The sequence below is a fragment of the Saccostrea echinata genome, unplaced genomic scaffold, assembly GCF_033153115.1.
Source record: "Saccostrea echinata isolate AGI-Se365-2 ecotype Australia unplaced genomic scaffold, CSIRO_AGI_Sech_v1 ptg000001l, whole genome shotgun sequence".
Lineage (NCBI taxonomy): Eukaryota > Metazoa > Mollusca > Bivalvia > Ostreida > Ostreidae > Saccostrea > Saccostrea echinata.
In genome coordinates, this window is record NW_026889750.1 from 42779601 (window position 1) to 42801105 (window position 21505).

Below are 21505 nucleotides of genomic sequence, written 5' to 3' on the forward strand. Positions count from 1 at the left end.
CCGTCGGAAACAACTAAACAAAACAAAAGCAAAAACATTCTGTAATTTACTGTAATACCTTGTTTAAAATATTTCAGTGTGGTACCCAAATGTTTTATAACAATCGCATTTTCTCGGCCCTCTCTGGCAAGCCTGGAAAGCATTTCCGAAATTGCTTTTCCGAGCTTGCCAGAAAGATCCTGGAAGGTAGTTAAGAAATGCTAGGTATTTATTATAATTTTAGAAATAACAGATCTCTACAGTCTTGGTCCTGTGCCACGGTAGGCGTTGGCACGATAAAGATCCCTCATTGCTCAATGGCCCTAAGTGCCGAGTAAAGGTCTAAATTTGAAGCCCTTCACCGGTACATGGTGACGTTTCATATGGATGAAAAAATCTCGCCATGGACGTAAAACAGCAATCATTCAACCAATCAATAAACAGTTTGAAATTAAATGCATATACATGTATCTACAGTTTTCAAAAGAAAAGCGTTCTTCATTGTGTAACCCATATATTGAAAATTCATCACAATGGCGGTAGATTTTTCACCTGCTCCTGAGCTGACATTAACACCTATCAGTTTTGACTCTTTCATATGCTCCAATAATTTTTGTAAGGTTTCCATTGCGGTACGCATTTTTAAATTCGAAAGCTGACAATTAAGAGCAAAAACATGTTTTGCTGGATCAGTGATTTTACATTGAAAGGAATACCGTGAAATGCAACGATATTTTTTCTTATATACCGCGCAGTTCAGTTGTGACTCGAAACGCTTTAAATTTGTCAAAAGGGCAAGGATGAACGATTTTATTTATCTCCAATAGCTTGAATAACATTAATAAGCTACCTCAACTCTATAAAAATGTAGATGCTAATAAGATTGTACACGTCTACAAGAAAAGTAAGAAATATATGTAAATGTCAGTAACGTATGTAGAATTTGTGTACTCCATCTTTGAAAAATACGAAATGCAAACGTTTTGGAAAAGTTGAGTTTAAATGTTGTCTCTGTTTATTATCAGTAATGATATCCGTGGTCAGGCGAAGAATTGAGGTTATTTGTCAGAGAGAGAGAGAGAGAGCTTAATTCTAGAAACAAAAAAAAAGGTTTATTTTAATTTGTTTCTTTTGATACGTACCCGAAATAGATGAAAGGAAGAATGCACTGTACTATTTGAAATTACATTATGCTGACTTACCCTTAAGTTATTTTAAAAATATTACAAGACTGTATGTGGAGAGAAAACTAGAGATGATATATATATATATCTTTTTAAAATATGAAATACGCAAGACCCTTTTCTTTCTACCGATCGTATGATGATGAAATATTGTCAAATGGTAATGTATACTCTTCGGTTATTGCACGCACGAACGAAAAAAAAATAAACGAGAAAGAGTAGCTTTAAATAGACGGTGTATTTGTTTCTTTAAGATTACTTTTCCAGTAAATGTATATCTCTTTCCAAATTTTCAATACATTCAGGCTGTTTTACTATCTTGAATAAATATTTAAAAAAAAAAACTTTAGATAATACTGAATTTGAATAAACAATGGTAAAATCTTAAATAAAGATAAAATACATGAAATGAATAGCACTGATAAATGGATAAGATAAGATAAATTCTGCATTAAAAAATTCTAGTGCTAGTTACAACGGTGTTGTATATAATGTAGGAAAATTAAATATCTACTCAATATAAACAATCGTGTATCTTTCTAAACGTTATATCGATACTCATAGAAACTAGTATTTTAAATACGATAAAGTTATTTAAAGTACATGTTTTTGAATCTGTGTTTTTTAACATTTGTAACTTGAACTTGCCATTACGTGGAAATAAACTTGTAAATCGAAAGGATATATCATACAGAAAATGATTATCAAAAATCGTTTTGCTACAAGCCAAGGCCCCTTAGAACCTATTTCCATGAAATTGCAAAAGAGAAAAATAATTACCATCCACAGTTGGCTAGATAAAAATCTAAAACAGCATTATAAGTAGGAGACATTGTGGAAATTGCATACAATTATGAAACATTAATGTGTCTCTAAAACCGTTCAACATAAACAAGCATAGCATACAGAGATGTTTACAGTATCTAATGGAGGCTAGGGATGTCTCAGCTAGAGTGTTTTTACCTCATTAATCTAGTTCTGTATTGTTACATTTATTATGTCTTAGAGGGTGTGTTCTAGATTATTTTAACAATACTCATGGGATTATGAAAGCAGATCTTCTGTCTACCAAGAGAAAATATGAAGGAAGTTCTAAATACAGTAAAAAAGCGTGTCGTCTTTTCTTAAAATTTCCCGTTATAATGTTACGAAAAGAGCTCACATTACCGGATCATTTTTCATGCGACATTTTTCCCGCTATCATATATGAAAAAAGCTCAAATTACTGGATTATGATTCAAATGGAGCATTTCACTTTCATAAAGGAAAGAGAAGACCTATTTAACCTGATCTCATCTAAAGTAAAACATTTTACAGAATTGCCTGATAAACAAAAAATATTCTGGATTCTAAATTGCGAAGAACTAGATATACTAAACTCTCTTGGAAGATTTTTACAAAAAACATTACCATAAATTTTAGGAATGTAACTTTTTTTTAATTTTTTTTTTTAAATTATTATTATTATTATTATTAACTATGTAAAAGTATGATACTTTCAAGTATATGGTTTAGTAATGTATGCATATATATATATGATGTACTGTATATATACCTATAAAACAAGTCTTATGTTCATATAAGATATTTTGGGTATTCCCCTACTTGTATGTCTTTTCTATCAATCAAGCAATTCTCTTCCTCTTATGTATATGTATATTGTATTTCGTGTGTATGATCATAATCATTATATACATTTTAACAATGTACTTTCTTTTTGCCCCATGAGGGCCCTTAATTGGTCAATAAACGAATTGAATTGAATTGGATATAGCATATCTTATTATTAAGCCAATAAAATGAGCCCTTTTCTATTTATAAGCTCACCTGAACTTTTCTGACCGAAATTTGTCCGTTGTCTGTCGTCGTCGTAAACTTGTCACATTTCGAAAACACTTGGTTAATTTCAACCAAACTTGTCACAAAGTCGGCAGTTCTGAGTGCTTTATTAAAGCCAAACAGGTTTCAAATCTACTTATTTTTAAAATACTTTGTTATACATTCATAATTAATTTCATTTGTTAATTGATAAAAAAGAAAATTCAATGAGAAAGTTACGGAAGCCCTGGAGGGACATTGACTTACTTGTTACGACTTATTTGTTATAACTTATCAGTTGTAACTTATTTGTTATGACTTTTTTATTGCTGGTTATAACTAAGTGTAACGTAGCTATGGAGAACTTGTAGCTTGGCTTACGTGTATTATTAAAAGTGATATGTTAAGTCCTAGTTAAACTATGGTTTCTAATTGATTAATTACAATTTAACGACCAGTACAGTTGTGACTACTAAATTCTTATCTGTTAATATCTTGTAACTTTGTTGTTATAGATTAATTTTTATTTGTTAATTCTTATTTGTTATTTCTTGACTTCGAGAGACTTTGATTGATTCATAATTTATTTATGTTATATTTGTCATGTTAAAAACTCTGTAATAGAGGAAATAAATGATGAATGAAAATGAATGAACTCAATAGTTATTATTTAATTCTTATTTGTAACTTTCAGTTTGCATAATAATTGAGCACACGAACATAACTACTATTTTATCTTGTCGTTAGTAATAAATTCAAAAGCAAAATATTACTTTCTTCTTTTCTTAAACTACACGTAGCCTCCATTTTTCACGCCACGTTTTGGGGGTAAAGTAAATGTGTGATAACAAAATTAAAATAACAAAAATTAACAATTAAGTCATAAGAACTAAGTCAAAACACAAGAAGTAAGTCAATGTCCCTCCTGGGCTTCCGTAGAAAGTATTCTAAATGGAAAATTCAAAATTATCAAAAAAAAAAAAAAAAAAAAAAAAAAGAAAGAAAGAAAGAAAGAAAGAAAAGAAAAAGAAATAGAAAAAAAATATTTCTTGGCATATTTTCATTATCAAATGTTCAATCATCTTATTTTTTTTAATCTAGAATATTAGAATTACATCTGTTGCTATGAAAAATGTAGTACTTTACAAACTTTTTTTCCTACATCGCCTATGGAATATAAACACCCCCATATCAATCATCACCTTCTTCTTGCAACACATTTCTTCTGAAGATTCCATAGTTACGTCATTTGTTTGTTTTGAAAAACAACAGAAGTCTATTTTTAGAAGAAAAAAATCTTACAAAATTCGTATATCTAGTAACTACATTACAAGTATAGGCTTATAGATTTTATTTCAAGATTTCACGGATACTTATTTAAAAAACAGAATACAAACCACATGTTGTGGAATGTGCGGATGGCAGATGTTATTGTACGTTTAGGACATAATTATTTTTGGATGTCACAGTTAGAGCTGGTCAACATAATTTGTTACACAGACAAGGCGCAGCGTGATGTCACATAACAACCAATGCTTTATTTTTTTAATTTAAAATGTACATTATCAAACGGTGCATCGCCCTAATAAATAAATAAATAAACATGTAATAGGTTTTAGTGTATGAAGATAAATTAACATCATGTAAAGAATATGATTTGCGCCCATTCGAAATAGCTTTCTCTCTCTCTCAGAGCTTGGGAGAGAGAGAGAGCTTTTATATGTGTATATCACTCAAAAATGAACCACACTTGTATGTTTACGAAAATAACTCTTAAATTACAAAAAGGTACAGTGGCTTCAAGTTGTCATTTAGTTGTTGAAAAAACATGTCAGTCACAATGAAATACTGTACTGATTTAGACACATATTTCGTTCCTCGTTATAGATCTACATAGTGCCTTTCATGCCACCACAAAATACTAGTTCATGGCACACTTGAATTCCAAGCTATATTTATAAAATTGTAATATTTTTATCTATATATTTACATTCTTAAATTTCTTTGTCCGAAATAAACTACAAATAGTAAAAATGTTTGATTTCTACAAAAAGCTATTGGTTCATCGATAGGTGTGGTCTAAAAAAAAATCACGTGCGGGGCGGGAGACAGAGAAAGAGAAGTAGGCGGGTCTTGGATCACGTCAATTTAAGGTATCAAGAGCATGTAAACATAAGGAATGACTGTTTAATTTTTTTGGTTTTATGATGTGATCAAGCAATTGGCTTGCGTGATAATTTCATGCATAAACACCTTTTTATGCAAATTATCATGCAAGCCAATTGCTTGATCACACCATAAAACTAAAAAATTAGAGAGTTATTCCGTAAAAATATTTTTCTTGATTTCCTTACAAAACTCTGTTTTTCAAAAGAACTTAACGACTATAAAAAAAAAAAAAAACTAAAATCTCTCCAACTACTGTGGAATCATCAATGTTCGTGGGAGACCAATATTCGTGGATTTCGTGGGTCATCCCTACTCACATATATACAACCCTACAAAGAAGTAAAATTTTGCTTGCCCACGAACATTGACCCCACGAATTAAAATGATTATAGATATATTACATAGATTATAATAGGTTAGATAAATTGAACTTTTCTTACATTAAAATCACAATTTAGCAAATGTTAAGTGTAAAATTATTTGCTTTTGGTCTTAGTAGTTGACGCTTTTTTCAGAATGGATTAAATGCATCAGATGGATGTTGAAATCGCGCATTAAGAGACTGAGGGCAATATGAAAACCATCTATCCTTCTGTCTTCAATAATTCAGAAGTGAAAAAAGAATTAGATAGATTACACGATCAGTATGTACTGCTCCCCGCTGACAAAGCAGGTGATAATATTGTCTTTGTTTGTAAGGCTCATTATTTGAATTGTATTTAAAGATACATACATGTACCACAAACAAATTTTCTTATCTCCCACACAGAAGAATTACATTGGTATTTTTTCAATATTTTTTTTTCAATGGAAAAGTAATTAAGAAGTTTTAAATGTGTAAAATGTTAAAATACAATCTTGAAAATATCCCAAGAAAACTTGCAGTAAGATATCTTCATACACTTCTTAAACTTTTCAAAAATATACCGGTATTGAGATGTAAAGTTGCATTTTTGCACTTTTTACCAATTTATGTGGCTTGCAAGGCAGTGACTAGGCTCAAATTTTTAGTGAGACAAGGGATCTGGGGCCACCCAAGTTTCAAGTGGGTCCAGGGTAGTGTCCTGATGGGGGTTCTCGGGGGGAGGGGTCACGAAACCTGGGTTTTAGTAAATTAAGGACAATCTTTTAAAGTTTTCACGATTTGAATTATTTTTACATGCGTTCTAAACGACAATGAAACCCCTAGTGAGATGATAGATTTACTGAAATTGAAACAAAAGTTGAACAGTTGTTGTAAGCATTAATTAGTACAAAGACACACATAAGTACAATGTAATTAACGTTCAAAGTAAAACTCTTTTCACTTTTCAGAAAACTCTGAAATTTTAGTAAGGCATTTGCCTCACTTGCCTCAATGGTAGTTACGGCCTTGGCTTGGCCAAACATTAAGCTGTTTAACAAAACAAAAATCACTTTTAAAGTGAGAGAGGCACATATTTTAGCAAAAATATTTGCGTTTTGGAAGAAAAGAATTTGTGTTATTTATCCTGAAGGGGAACTAAGGTTAAATTCTGCAAGGTGTAATACTTATACCCATAGTTCCCCTTCTAAGGAGGGAATTATTCACACAAAAAAATATGTCAGTTTTAAATATTTTTAATATTCCCAACAATCAAAATGAATTTGAATTGCCATACCTATACTGGATTCCAAAACTCTATAAAAATCCTTACAAAGATACATAGCGGGTTCCAATAGATGTTCTACCAAACCTCATTCTTTATTCCTCACTAAAATATTTACAGCTGTGAAGGAGAAATTTCTTCAGGAGTACTGCACAACAGTATATTCGAGAAGTGGAGTAAATCAGAAGTGGATGCTTAAAAACTCCAAGGAACTTTTAGAAAATTTGAAATTACAAATTTTTACCAAAATCAATAATATCAAAACGTACGACTTTTTAACACTTTGTACAACCATTCACCACAATAAATTAAAGTTCAGGCTTTTTTACATCATAGAGAGCTGCTTTTTCAATAAAAACGGAATTCGTAAATATTCTTACCTTATCATTGGTCATTTGCAAAATTATTTTGTTAAAAAACATTCAGATTGTACACACAAGTACTCTGGAGTTGATATTAAAAAGATGCTTGAGTTTCTGATTGACAATATCTATGTAGTTCTTTCAACAATCTGTTGGAATTTCCATGGGTACCAATTGTGTCCTCTTATTCTGTATTCATATGAAGCAGAATGTATTCAAAAATTTCTACATGAGAAGAAGAAAACACTTGCACTTCAACTCGACATTTAGATATATCGACGACGTATAGTTACTTCCATTCATACGTCGACTCAATATATCCAAGAGAACTTGAAATAAAAGATACCACGGAGTCTGTTTCATATTTGGATATTTTACTAGAAAAAGACTTTAATGGTAACCTAACAACCAAACTTTATGATAAACGTGACTTTATGATAAACGTGATGACTTCAAATTTTTATTCGTCAACTTCCCATACTTGTGTAGCAATATACCCTTGTCACCTGCATATGGGATTTTTGTCTCCTAGTTGATTCGATAAAAAAAAGAGCATGCTCTACTTATGAACAATTTCAAAAAGGGGGCAAGCTATTGACAAACAAGTTGATGAAACAAGGATATCAACAGTCTCGGTTAGTCATCATTTCGTATTATAATTTCGTTTTATGGTCGATATAATGACCTTGTCAGCAAATACAACTTACCATTAAGTCCAATGCTGACTGACATTTTTCATACTAACTGTTTGCCCATTATTTACACACTGAATTGTCTACGGACATTTTTCGTTTTCCCGATCGTGACAAGGAGCACACGACGGGTGTGACCGGTCGGCAGGGGATGCTCACTCCTCCATGACACCTGATCCCACGTCTGATGTTTTTTGGAAGTCTGTGTTTGCGCTGATCCTGATTTGTATTGCTTAAATGGACTTTGAGCTTGAATACTGTTCATTATCTCCATATTTCATCGTAAGTTCTTTTTGTAAAACGTGATCTTGATCAACAAAATGTTAAAATAATTATAATCAAATAATATATGTCTAGCAAGATTAAAAGTTGCTTGACGTGCCCCCTAATGGCCTATTGGAAAATTGCAAGTAGGAATTTTTTCATTTCAAGCTTAAGCGCCTCATTTAATTTTTCCTACAAGATTGGTAACCATCATATTCCCTGTAACAAAAAGCATCATTGTTTAAATAATCTGTCCTCATGCTTGTCTACAATTTTGGAAAAAATTGAACAAGGATTTCCATTGACATCAACGCAGGTAAACTAAAAACATTCAAATCATTGTGTTCATATTCAAATTATAAAACTCTGACACCATTTATTTAAATATTTATTAATTTTAAGATTTTCATTTTAAAGACATGTTAGACACATAGATTTATTTTTAAAGAAATCCATCATTTAATCATTTTTCATTTGGTATTAATTGGAAATACCTGCATGCATGTCATAATAATGTCACATAATCAAGTATAGTTTTAAAGGGGCTTGGAGGCAAATTTGAAAATAATATTTTGTAAAATTTTCAGTATAATGTCATGACTTATATGTTGCTAAAGCATTTCAAACGTATTATAAAAGCGTGTTTAGAAGCTTCTTTTATCTGAAAAATTATTAAAACTACGAATTTTGGGACGCGTTTGATTGACACACATATCCTTGTATTTTCAAGAGGAATTATTATCAATTTTTACGGAAAAAAAAAATGTGTGTATTTATGAAAAATATTAAAAGTATAATCCAGTAAATTCAGATCTGAGATGAGAGATAGCAAAAGCAACACACCGGTGTTGTCAATTCGTGTTCAGTGATGTACAGTGTATGCAGAGTTAACAAATTGAGCGCACCCGTTAAAACGAAAACATTAGCAATAACAGAGCTCTTGTCCATGTTTAAAAAGATAGATGTTTAAGAAAGTCGTTGTCATTCAATTTAAGAAAGTTCATGAAAAATTGTAAACAAAACTGCAATGCACGTCTTTAACCGAAGATTGAAAATTAACATACAATTAAAGACTAATATCAAATATTTTTTTTTTTATCTTCATTAGTTTATATTTCTCTTGGTAAAAGTGCAAATCCATGGCAAACTTTAAAGCTCTTAATCGCAGTGGTCGGTGATTCTATTAACACTTACTGGGTCAAGTTTCTATAGTATAATTAAAAACAGGCTACAATAGGCTTACAAAATCCTGAAAATGATTTCTGAATTCTCATTGAAAAAGAAAGTGTTACAGCAAACTTTGTCGCTAAGCGACCAATGTCAACGCACATTGCAGCACAGAATACATTAAGTCGAGGAATTCGAAGGAAACGAAATTGAAATTGAATGTTGGAATCAATCAGTCAATAATTATATATATATATATATATATATATATATATATATATATATATATATATATATATATATATATATATATATATATATATATATATATATATATATATATATATATATAAATGCTCAAACACACGAGTGCAATTCTTATATCTGGGGCTTTGCACTTTAAAAGAATTTAATCTAGAATATTGTCCATTATTTAAGAAACCACTTGAACTTTTGTACCTGTTAGAGATTCACACAGACATAGATGTAATGAGGGAAAAATAAAACCTGTTTCTGTATTTTAAATTAATCTTGGATTTTACTGATATGCGTTAAATATACCTTTAATTAAATACACATGTACTAGTATTTTTCATATGTATTTTTTTTTATTTATTAGCTTATGTAAACAGGTCTGGGCGGCCTCCGTTTTTGGAGGATAGCTAAATTCAATATGGCTGCCGAAATTTTTACCATATATGGAAACCGCGTTGCATTGTGGGATAGTTTATCCTCCGATTTCAGAGGATAACACAGGTAATTTTCAAACACCTCGTGCCTACCTTTAATCAAAAAGTGCAAGCACCAGAGTACATGCAAATAAAAGTTCAAACATTAAACTATCGATTTTATGTGGCGATTTGAGATTCTATGTCTAGATATTTTGCAATTTATTTTCAAAGTTAGCACTTTTTGCGCTCCACTATTACTGAATATTTCTTGTTATTTGTTTTATTTTTTATGATTTTTCTCTATTTAGACAAATAGAAAAGGACTTTAATGTTTCTTTTATATTTTCTTTTAATTAAAAAAAAAAGGAAACAAAAAAGGAAACGCACATTTTAAGCGTATTTAAAACGCAAAATATACTCTGCCTTATAATTTAAGCAAATAAAAGTATAAATGTATTGAATGAATTATTAAAAAAATAGATAAATAAATTGAATAGCATAAGTAAATAAAATAAATAATTTGACATGTTTACTAAGAAATTAACATATATTCATACAGCCATGTGTATACATAAACAAATAAAATATTACAAAGTGATGTGCTTAAGAATTATTAAATGAAAGAAATAATAAATTATTAAACTTAATTTTTCAAAAAAAATTGTTTATCAAAATTTCTAAACTGCTTATCACATAATTACGGTACTGGAAAATCAGCTGGTTCAGATAATTAACCTCAGTCACAGGCAGGTAAGTGCAATATTTGTTTTCCAAGCTGTATACCGAATAACTGATTGACGGCAATTACAAAAATATAGTTATATTAATTTAATATCTGGAATTACATGTATCCATCATCATATGAAATTGTACCTTTTATTTGTTTTATTTCGAAATCAGCGTACGGTTCATAAATGCAAGAGTTGCTGTTATTTGTTTGGTTAAGAGTTAACTGCCCTTAGTTTTGAAAATTCCGGTAGGTGGCAAGACTGCTATCCTCTGTTTTCAGAGGATAAAATCTATCCTCCAAAAACAGAGACCTAGACCTGGTAAAAGTTACATGATGACACAAGATGATGCATACAAAATATCGTTTCGTTACTGCAAACTCGGAGGCGACTGTCGGTCATGGGATAATTCAAAACTTGTTTAAATAATCTATTTAAGAAGTAATAATGATATAAAAGAAATTAAAGATGATAAATAAAGCACTTCGCTGCGTCCAGTTCAACAAAATTTGTAATTACGAGTAGCCATCGCTCCATTTCTAAGCAACAGTCTATAGCAAATTTTCATTTATAATCCAGTAAAAAGAGACGAAATATAAGCGGACATTCGCAAGATTTAACTGATGGATAACCCCTGCCTTTTCTGTCACATTTAACAAGCACTATAGGTGGTCTCCTTTGTTCGGCCCGTAATTTGTAATAATGCGGGTTTTAAACTGCCCAAAATTCCCCTTCCCTCCGAACGAGCCATTGAAATTCCACAACCGGCGATGTTCTGATTCTTTCACTCTGGCACAGGCAGCCTGACAGGTGCGCTAGATTTGTACGGTAAGCATTTCCCACATTTGATTGCATGTGCACTTGGGATTTGGATTAGCTGTGTTAACCTTTGTCGACCAAGGTGTCTTTTTCACCTAATTGTTTAGATTACCTATATATCTTGTTCCAAAACATGTTCTTATGAATAACGTGTCGGTTAGCTTACATAACTAAAAATTACAAAACCCTAAAGAGGATTTATATTTCTTTAAAAGGAACGAATTTTTCATTGTATCATCAAATGTGAATGAGTTGAACAGTTAACTTTGTTGCCTGTTCGTTTATTTAAGTAGGAACAATGGGGAAAAGTCTTATTCCACAATCCGTAAGTAAAAGTCAACAGATGTTCCAACCATGCGGTATTTGGAAGGCAAACTTCAGAGTTTTGTCCTTCCTATTTGTGATATTTAGAACTAGTGTCTATCTGACATATTTACTATTCATCAATAAAAATATGCATTGTGACTACTTCGTAATTTTATTGATAAGTAGAAAATATGTTAAAAAGACACCACGCTTTTTAAAGTTCCATTCCAGCATCATAATTATGTAATACTAGTATTAAGTAACATACAAAAAATCTCGAGGATTTTTAAGGAAACTCTATTTTCACAGTTTTGTAGTTTAAAACAAAATTTGGTAATACGACTAACATCAAAAAGGTATGTGAGATAATATTGAAGTGCGTACTGCGGATATTGATCATCGTTTTGTTCATTCTCCTTTTTATCCAGCATATATAGTCTAGATTTGTTTGATAAATGTAACTAAAAGCTAATTTAATAATGGCTTATGAAGTGTTGCCGAGAAAACATGAATGGAGGTGTTAAATATTATTTTTATCAATGGCATAGACGCATTTTAGAAAAATGGCATTTCATGGAAAGGGGCAATTATAATGATGCTTTGTTAATGGCATAATGAATCCTGGATTAGGAGAAATAATTCACTGCGTATTTTATTTTCTCGACGATAGACTAGATGAAACCTAAAAAAAACCCAGCATAATACATGTTATGTGCAAATTCTTAAATGAAATAATGCCAGACAATGTTTAAATATGCTGGGTCTTCAGAGGGCAATATCATACTTGTACTCTTCAGACTTGTATGCTATTCATTTGTGCAAAGTGGGTCAACGAAGGGACATTAAACTCTTTCATAACGTTACCAAGGCGAGCAATGTTTGACTTCTACTGAATTTCCGATAATTGTCAACCAGACTACTGGGCAATGCCAATGGTCATTGTTGTTCGTATTTATATACTGCTTTGTTATTGACAGACCGAGCCCGACATGAAGACAGTCAGTGAGTACTTGGAGAACGTGCTTGAGGAGACGGGTGGATTTGGGAAGTTCCAGATCCTTCTTCATGGCAGCATTCTCTTCAGTAAGGTGTCCATTACTTGGAGTCTCCTCATCATGGCGTTCGCTGGGGCTGCTCCAGACTGGTGGTGTGTCTACTCCAACACAACCGATGTCCAATCTTCCATAAACTACAGCACCATATCGAACACAACCATGACGTCACCAGTCCATGACGTGTTTCTAGCGTCTAAAACATGTTCACCCCCTGTTAACGGATCTACCTGCCAAGCTTTCGTCTTCGACAACAGCATGAAGACGATCATCAGCGAGGTCATTTTCTTCTCAAAATTATTAAAAATCTGATTCAGTAATTCTATAATGAAGTGTCAAATCTACTTTGCTAATAATAGGTCGGATTTGTACTAACGTACGTCCTGTGAATCTGCGTGAATCAGGAATTGTTTTCATTATGTATTTGGCGTGAACTCTGCACAGAATGCATAAACATTACGGAATTTTAAAACAAAGTGATCATGCCATAATAGTTCTGAACAAATTTTGATTTCTGATGTCGAAACATTTTATTTTGAATGGGTTCAGGGAGAATATAGAACTGTTTGTTTTCACAATATGCGTGGTAATGACCACCGAAAGCAGAAACTTTATAAACTGAATCGAAACCGTATGATCACATGATTGTTTGGCGAATCAAGCTTCATTTGCAATGTAAGCGAGAGAGGGGGTCAAATTGAATTCATATGCAGAAGCAGATTGAGAAGGAAAATGGGGCACCCTCACCAAATTTTGAATCATTGTTTCATAGCAAAGATGTAAAGTATACCATCAACCGTATTAAGTGTTAAGTTTCATAAATCAGTGGAAGAGCTTCATTTCGTTACACCAGTATTAATCTTTGAACCCCTTCTATTAATTACTTGAACTTTTTTCACATTTCGACAAGTGCTGCGTCATATATTCTTTAATACACGCAGATATATGTAACAATTCATTTATTTTTGTTAATATATTTATTTGCATGACATCCTAGTTTGTAAAACAACAACATACTTAAATATTTTTTTTTTCAGTGGGGATTGATCTGCGACAGAAAGTGGGTGACAGCGACTGTCTCCTCGGTACAAATGGCGGGTCTTCTCATTTCCGGTTTTCTGGGTGGACAGTTGGCGGATCTGCTGGGGCGGAAACCGACATTCTTTGTGTCGCTTTTCATTCTATCCGCCTCTAATATTGTGGCTGGATTTTCCCAGTCCTGGGTGATGTTCGCTGTGACCCGTTTTATCATCGGACTGGGGTGTGGAGCATACCTCACTGTTTTCTACACATTCTCTGTTGAGTTCACACCAACTAAATTCCGTCCCATTCAGTTAGCCGTCCCGGATTGGTCAATCTGGGCCGCCTTGTTGGGGCTTTGTTCCTATCTGTTGAAGGACTGGAGTAGTTTACATATTCTAACTGGAGTTTTGACTGGACTCAGTCTTTTGTCCTGGTGGTGAGTCTGTGATATTTGTTTTATTACTATCAAACAATATTTAAAACTTGATGGAGGTACATGTATATATATCATATGTTGTAATTGTGAATTCATGGGTTGAGATTTACAACTGACATGATAGAGGAGTAGATTTAACAGAGGCAAAGTATAAACTCATATGATATCAAAATCCTACAGAAGTGATATTTCTTTAATTTTTTTTTTCACAGGATTGTTCCCGAAAGTTTCCGATGGTTAGTGTCACATGACAAATTGGCCGAGGCAGATAGGGTCATCAAGAAAATTGCTCACTTAAACAACCATCCCAAACCCGATCTTAATAAACTCCAAGCCGTCCTAGAATCGGATAGCACGTTTCAAGGAGACAGAAAATACACATTTTTGGAATTGTTCCGAAGTCGAACCCTTTTGGTCAACACTGCATTAGCTGGTGTTGCCTGGTAAGATGATTGTTGACTGTTGAGAAATAGAGGACACAACTTATGTTTTAAAACTAGGGAAAAAATGTAAAATTGCTAAATTAAATAAATTTACACTTCCACAAACATTCTGTTAATTACTAAGTAATGAACAACATGAAATTTTCAAAAAAAAATATTTAAAAAAAACGAAAAGTGATCAATGTCATAAGTCCTACAAACAAAACGACACTTGAACAGGGCTAAAATGCAGACCCCTGGACATATCTAAGGTACTTAATTGTTGGACCTTATCATCATAGACTAACGATTAAATCACTGGTACAAATTGACCATTATAAAAGTTCACCTTCGTGATTCACATCAAATATAATCTATTTCTATATAATGTCGCAGGTTCTCTTGTGGTTATGCCTACTACGCTATTTCCTATAGCGTGGACCAACTCTCAGGAAACCTCTACCTCAACATGTTTCTTCTTAGTGTCATCGACATTCCCGCTCTTATGAGCATTTGGTACCTCAGTAACCGGTACGTATTCAGTAACCAAATAGTACCTCAGTAACCGGCAAGCATTCAGTAACCGATATCATAAAAAGTATCTAAGTAACTGGTAAGTATTCAGTAACTGTTAAGTACCTTCAGTAACCGATATAAGTACCTCAGTAACTAGTAAGCATCGGTAACCGATAAATAAAGTAACTGGTAAGCATCAGTTACCGATAAAGACCTCAGTAACTGGTAAGTATTCAGTAACTGGTAAGTATAAAGTATCTCAGTAATTGATAAATATTCAATAACCGATAAGTACCTTAATAACTGGTAAGTATTCAGTTACTGATAAGTACTTCAGTTACCGAAAAGTACCTGAGTACATGTTCCTCATTAATGAATACATACATGTACATGTACCTCAGTATATTTTTGTGTTTATCACATGCCATCAATTAATTTTGTAAACAGTATCTCAGAAACGGATATGTGGTTTCCTAATTAAATTATATTTTCATTAATTTATACGTACTTTAGAATTCAGTGGTTAGTTAAGTAAGAGTCAAGCTAGTCAAGACATGCATTTCGGTAATTCAGAAAGAAATTCAAATATTCCTTTACCTTAAAGAATACAAATGTTGTCGATAAAGCTACTACTCGAGAGTATGCAAATAACAAATAAATATGAATTCCTTATGCTTAAAACATTATGATAAGTACTTAAAATGTGCCAGTACATACCTATCCGTAATAGAGATTAAATTCAAGTTAATAGAAAGAAAAAAAGAGCATTGTCAAGAAGAAGAAAAGAATGGAAAAAGATATTATTTCATTCGGGAATTTCGATCTTTTAAAGCATGCTTAAGCGACAGATTTTGTACGTCACACATTTTATCTTAGGAATTCCTAACAAGGATCATTTAAATAAATTATTTATTCTTTAATAACAACAGTTTATAAAGTTTATACAAATCGTGATTGTTCGTCTCTTTTGTGTTTCAGTATCGGGCGCAGATGGACATGTCTTGGTTACTTTGTGATTGGCTCCCTGGCTTGTCTGGGCGTGGCGGTATCACAGATGATAGGTAAGTTAGTTTTTATTATAAATAAATGTAAGTATTTGCTGTGTATATTAACTTTTCAAATACTATCCTAAACACATATACGGAAAAAAAAATCCCGAGCGCACCCACTAATATATAGAGACAGACAGACAAATAGACTGGTTTGGTATATATAGATTATTATCAGCAAGGATTTTTGTGTACATTTGTAAGACATACACACAATGAAAAGTTTCGCACTTGCTGCAGACATTATAGAAGCTCTTATTGATTCTGTGTTCAGAAGGTCAAAAGGACGTGCTATTAATAGTAACACAGAAACAATTGGACATTCAAACTTGCTACAGAGATGCTAGGTGTCTAGAGAATAATCCCACTTCAATGAAAATCTAGGATTTTACAAATATAAGCACACTTTAAATTGTCCTACTAACTTGATCTTATTTTACTTTTCAATATGCTGACTACAGGGGAACTCTTCAGGTGTCCAAAGGAAGAAACTACTTAATTTAGAATCAGAATATCGGTAAACTTAAACAGAAATCATTCGTGAATGCAAAGCAAATGGATATTATTTGAAAGAGATATAATTATTTAAATATTCAGTTAAATGTCTATAGTTCTGCATGCTTCAAACACAATATAAACAAGTACAAGATTTTTATCAATTATTATAGGGGAATACTTTTAGTATTATTAGCATCGATCGACATTCTTACAAATATGTGATTCTTCTTTATTATATATTGCATATATATGTTGATAATTAATTGTCAATATTTTATTTCTAATCAAGTTTCTAATATTTTCAAAGCTCTGAAATAGGAAATATATTGTGAATGCATATTAGAAGACATAATGCTTCAAACATTTCAGAATTCCGGAGACTTTCCTCAAGGGTCCAACATTTCTGAATTCAACTATTGCTTTATTAGCTTCTATAAGGATACCATATGGCACGTATACCACGAATACTGAATAACCAAGATTCTAAAAAACAGTTGATTAGCTTAAACTCTTTGTCTTTAGATGTGGAAAAAGACCTCCAGAAAAATCTCATTAATGGATTCGCTCTGGCAGCCAAATTTGGTGTTTCTGCTTCCTGGGCCGCCATCATGGCTTTTACAACGGAAGTTTATCCCACTGTCGTCAGGTAAAGTACCCGGTTTGAACACACAGCATGTATGATTTTAAGTTCTCCGTGTCACTTTAGTGGACGACTGTTTTACTTTAGCCCGTTGTTGCTTTGGTGTGAACCGTCCATTTTCTGTGTTCGTAAACTTTTGAAGATTTTTAGCTTCTTCTCCGAAAACGCTGAAGCAATTTTTACCAAATTAGGTGCATAACATCTATACTGAAAGGGAAATGAAAATCGTAAATTTCAGTGACCTCTCTCTGGGCAAAATTGTAGCAATCTCAGAAAGCGTCCTCCTCATTGATCTCTGGAAGACAAACTGTATTCATAAGTAAAGAGTCTTTTATGAGATTTAAAATTCGTGTAGGGGCTCTGGTTCAGGCCCAAGAGTGGAGTTGATTTGGCCAACAATGAAAAAATTAACATTTTATCTTTAGAATCCCTTGCCTTTATTCCTGGATATCTCTTCTAAGACAAACGGCGTGAACGGCGACAGTGAACTATGAGCCATACAGCCTGACAACTCGTTCTCGGGCACTTTCTTCTTCTTTTTATTTTGAATATGACAAAAATGCTGAAATACTTTAATCAAAATAATTATTTAAAAAAGCTTATCCATATCGTATAGTATTTTGTACATGCATTTGTTGCCCAAATGCCACAGTCATTATGGGTACAGTATCAATTCTCATTTTTCAGACAGACAGGAATTTCTTTGTGAGATGCCTGATATGCATACGGCAGTTTTTTTTTAAATTCCTTTCATCTTTATGCAAAAGAAACTTTTACTTTCATCTTTATGCAAAAGAAACCTTCCAGACATTTCAAACGAAAGGAAAAAAGCGCATACCGGAAATGTCCGAAATTTTGTCCTGTCCGAGTCAGTATACCTAAAATGTTAATGTCCCTTTGGTCCAATGTTCAGACCCGAAGGCATGTCAAATTTTATATTGGAAATTTAAAAAAAATTCAATGTATCTTCGGAAAAAAAGGATATTCAACCCCCCCCCCCCCCCAAAAAAAAAAATTGCTTATGAATCAAAGCAGTGGTTCTAAATTAAGAAATACGCGTTGACAAGGACAAGAGTTTGGACTCAAGGGTACATGTAATTTAATTATAGGTTGGGAAACGTATGATACTTGTGTGAAATTAAGATCATCGACCTTTTGGTTATATAGAAATTACGAGATTAAATGACAGAACTGCTAGTCATGATTAGGCTACGTATAACATGCTCATTTTTTCCCAAAATGACTTGACACAAATTATTGATATTTACATGCCTCAGAATTAATTCAGATCTGCAGTTTTTAAGATTACATCTTGTTTCTGTTGACAGGAACATCGGTTATGGAACGCAGAACTCTATTTCACGGGTAGGAGCTCTGATAGCTCCACAACTCGTTCTCGTGGTAAGTAAATCAATGACGTCACTTCCTTAGGGATTTTAACTCTCATTGACACTGAAGCTCTACAGTGTTTGATTTTTTTTCCTGACAATTGCTTATTTTGTTTTTCGTTGTAAACTACTATCTTATTAAAAATCAACTCTGAAAGTCAATTCTGTATACATTGTACAGGGTTATTTTTGCTTTGTGTTAACTTCGAAATCTTCCTAACATATTTGCAGACAATTTCACTCAGTTTTAAATTCGCCCATACACAATTGCCTTTATAGAGATTTAACTATGTTTCGAATTCGCCAACTGACAACGAAGGCGATAGGGGCGAAAACAAAACGGCGGCGAAAATTTCCGAGTAAACAGTGTTCAAAAGTCATTCTTTGAAAAAAGAAAAAAGAAATAAGCAGCTGTATCTAAGTTAATTCCTTGTACATATGCATGAGTACATGTATGACACTTGTCTATTTTCAGAACAAAGAAACCCCTGGGGTTATGTACATCATTTGTTTTATTGTGACCTTGGTCTCGGCCATCATGTGTCTCTTGTTGAAAGAAACAAAAGACAAAACGATTGGAGACAATTTGGAGGTTTCGGTAAAGCGGAAGTCTGACAGTCGTGTGTGATATAGTGGAATTATGGGATCACAGAACGAGATGAGCACGTGATTCACGATCTGAGCATTGGGACGCAGCAATGACAATAGCGCATTATACAACATTGGTGCAAAAGCACTTCTTAACAACATTTGAAAACATGTGTACCTCTGATAATTCTGGACGTTTTACTTTCTATGTGAAATGTGAAGATGTATGTGAAAGCAATGAACAAATTTTACAATTACGTACATAATCCGTAAACCAAATAATTACATTATCTGTCAAAATACAATTTACTTATCTGGCAACTATATATCATTCACAGAGGTCACTACATTCAGATTCAAATAAATATATATAATTTCATACGACATACTATGAATACAGATGTTTTATAAAAAAAAGATATTTAACTAATTACTGGTATTGTTTTCACTGTGTGTTCTAGGATGTAAAAGAAGTAAATTGGATCTTATCTATATAGGTATCCTGTAGGGATGGGTATCGGCAGAAATTTCGTATCGTGATATATCACGATTTTCCCCCAAAAATATCACGATAAATCGTGATATTTTTACATACAATTTTTACTACAATTTCATATGAATTTCCATAATATTTCCTAAAAATATGCTATAAAAGCATAACTTTACTGTTTAAATATTTATGTATTTAATATAAAGAATGTTTGGATGCAAATGTTTAACTGTTTTCAACATTTTTTACACTTCCTGTAATTGCCATTCAATAGATTGAACAAACAAATGAATATTTATAGTTATGTACCAAATAGTCTTCGTATCACGATACGTATCACGCAATAAAAAATCCTGATATACCGGTATACCGATAAAATCGCGCATCCCTAGTATCCAGTACGTGTAAATGGAAACCTCAGGTGGTGAACTGATTCCAACATACTTATTGATGGAAGTTGACTGTTGCAATGTGTTTGAGTAAAACTCTATATAGAAATACATATATAAGTAATATGTCGGAATTTTTCGCTTTATGGAAAGAAACGATGGGATATTAACATGTCAAAATACCCAAGGATATAAACTGCATTCACACGGCCAGTTCTACTCGGTCGAATATAAATTGACCTCGATCTGTATATGCTGTAAGCTAAATATAGCTCCAATGCTACCATTTAACAAATGTAGTCACAGTATGCACTCTGTAGTGCTATATCATAAAAGTATTCCCCATTCTGTAAATGATGTACGAAGAACAAGATTTGATAGTGTATAACAAAATAACGTATTAACCAGATACATAATAAATGTTTATAAGTCGTAAATATGTGGCTTGCGCAGTGTTGTAAGCTCAGGCATGTTGCTAAGGGTAAAGGACAAACTGTTGGGGATAAGCCTGTTAATTAATACAACGTGGCCATTTACTTGCCCCTCTAGGCGTTCACATCAGAATTAATATATAGTTAAAAGGCTTTTGCTTGTAACTACGCGGGAAATTAACAAGAGGCCTGTTATGCTCACCTGAGTCAATCTGAAAAGAATGTTACCAAGTCCTGGCCGAGGATCAGGAAGCAGTTTTAGACTTAAGTCAAAATTTCACTCATTCATAAAACATGTTAAAAGAAAATATTAACAACATGAAAGGAAATCAATTCTTGATAACATTTAAAATTTTATGCGTTTGCTATAATAAACTATTATGACAAATGAATGTACAAAATCTGACTTCAGTCTAAAAATGCTTGATTATTCTGGCCCCGAGATCATGAAACATCTTAAGCTTAAGTCAAAATCTTTATGTTGTATTAAAATGTTGTAGATGTCAAGCAGACTAAAATTGGAATATTCTTCAACATTGCTTCACAAAAGTCTTATTATCTGCAAATTTAGGTAATTTCTATTAATCATTAAGCACCTAATCCCATCTCCGTTTTCAGAGATCTGTGTAGGCTCTGCTGTTTAAACGGACTTTTGAGAATGACCCTTGTTTGTTATCTTCACATTTCATATTTTGACTGGATCTTTTTAACCGTATTGATGGATATGCGGTAATGCTGTAATAATTTTTGGAGAGCTTTAGTCAGAACCCACGGTATCAAAGTCATCGCCTTTTGC

The 21505-nt window shown here is 32.6% G+C and overlaps 1 protein-coding gene across 1 annotated transcript; it reads left to right on the top strand.

Annotated features, from left to right (window-relative positions):
- The first annotated feature begins 12760 nt into the window (after positions 1 to 12760).
- On the top strand, positions 12761 to 19829 carry LOC133192054 (solute carrier family 22 member 4-like). Its single transcript, XM_061327897.1, has 8 exons — positions 12761 to 13118; positions 13877 to 14298; positions 14511 to 14741; positions 15117 to 15251; positions 16215 to 16297; positions 17306 to 17429; positions 18752 to 18824; positions 19287 to 19829. Exons 1-8 carry the CDS (start codon positions 12777 to 12779, stop codon positions 19437 to 19439), a joined length of 1563 nt encoding a protein of 520 aa, XP_061183881.1. The 5' UTR covers positions 12761 to 12776; the 3' UTR covers positions 19440 to 19829.
- The last annotated feature ends 1676 nt before the right edge of the window (positions 19830 to 21505 follow it).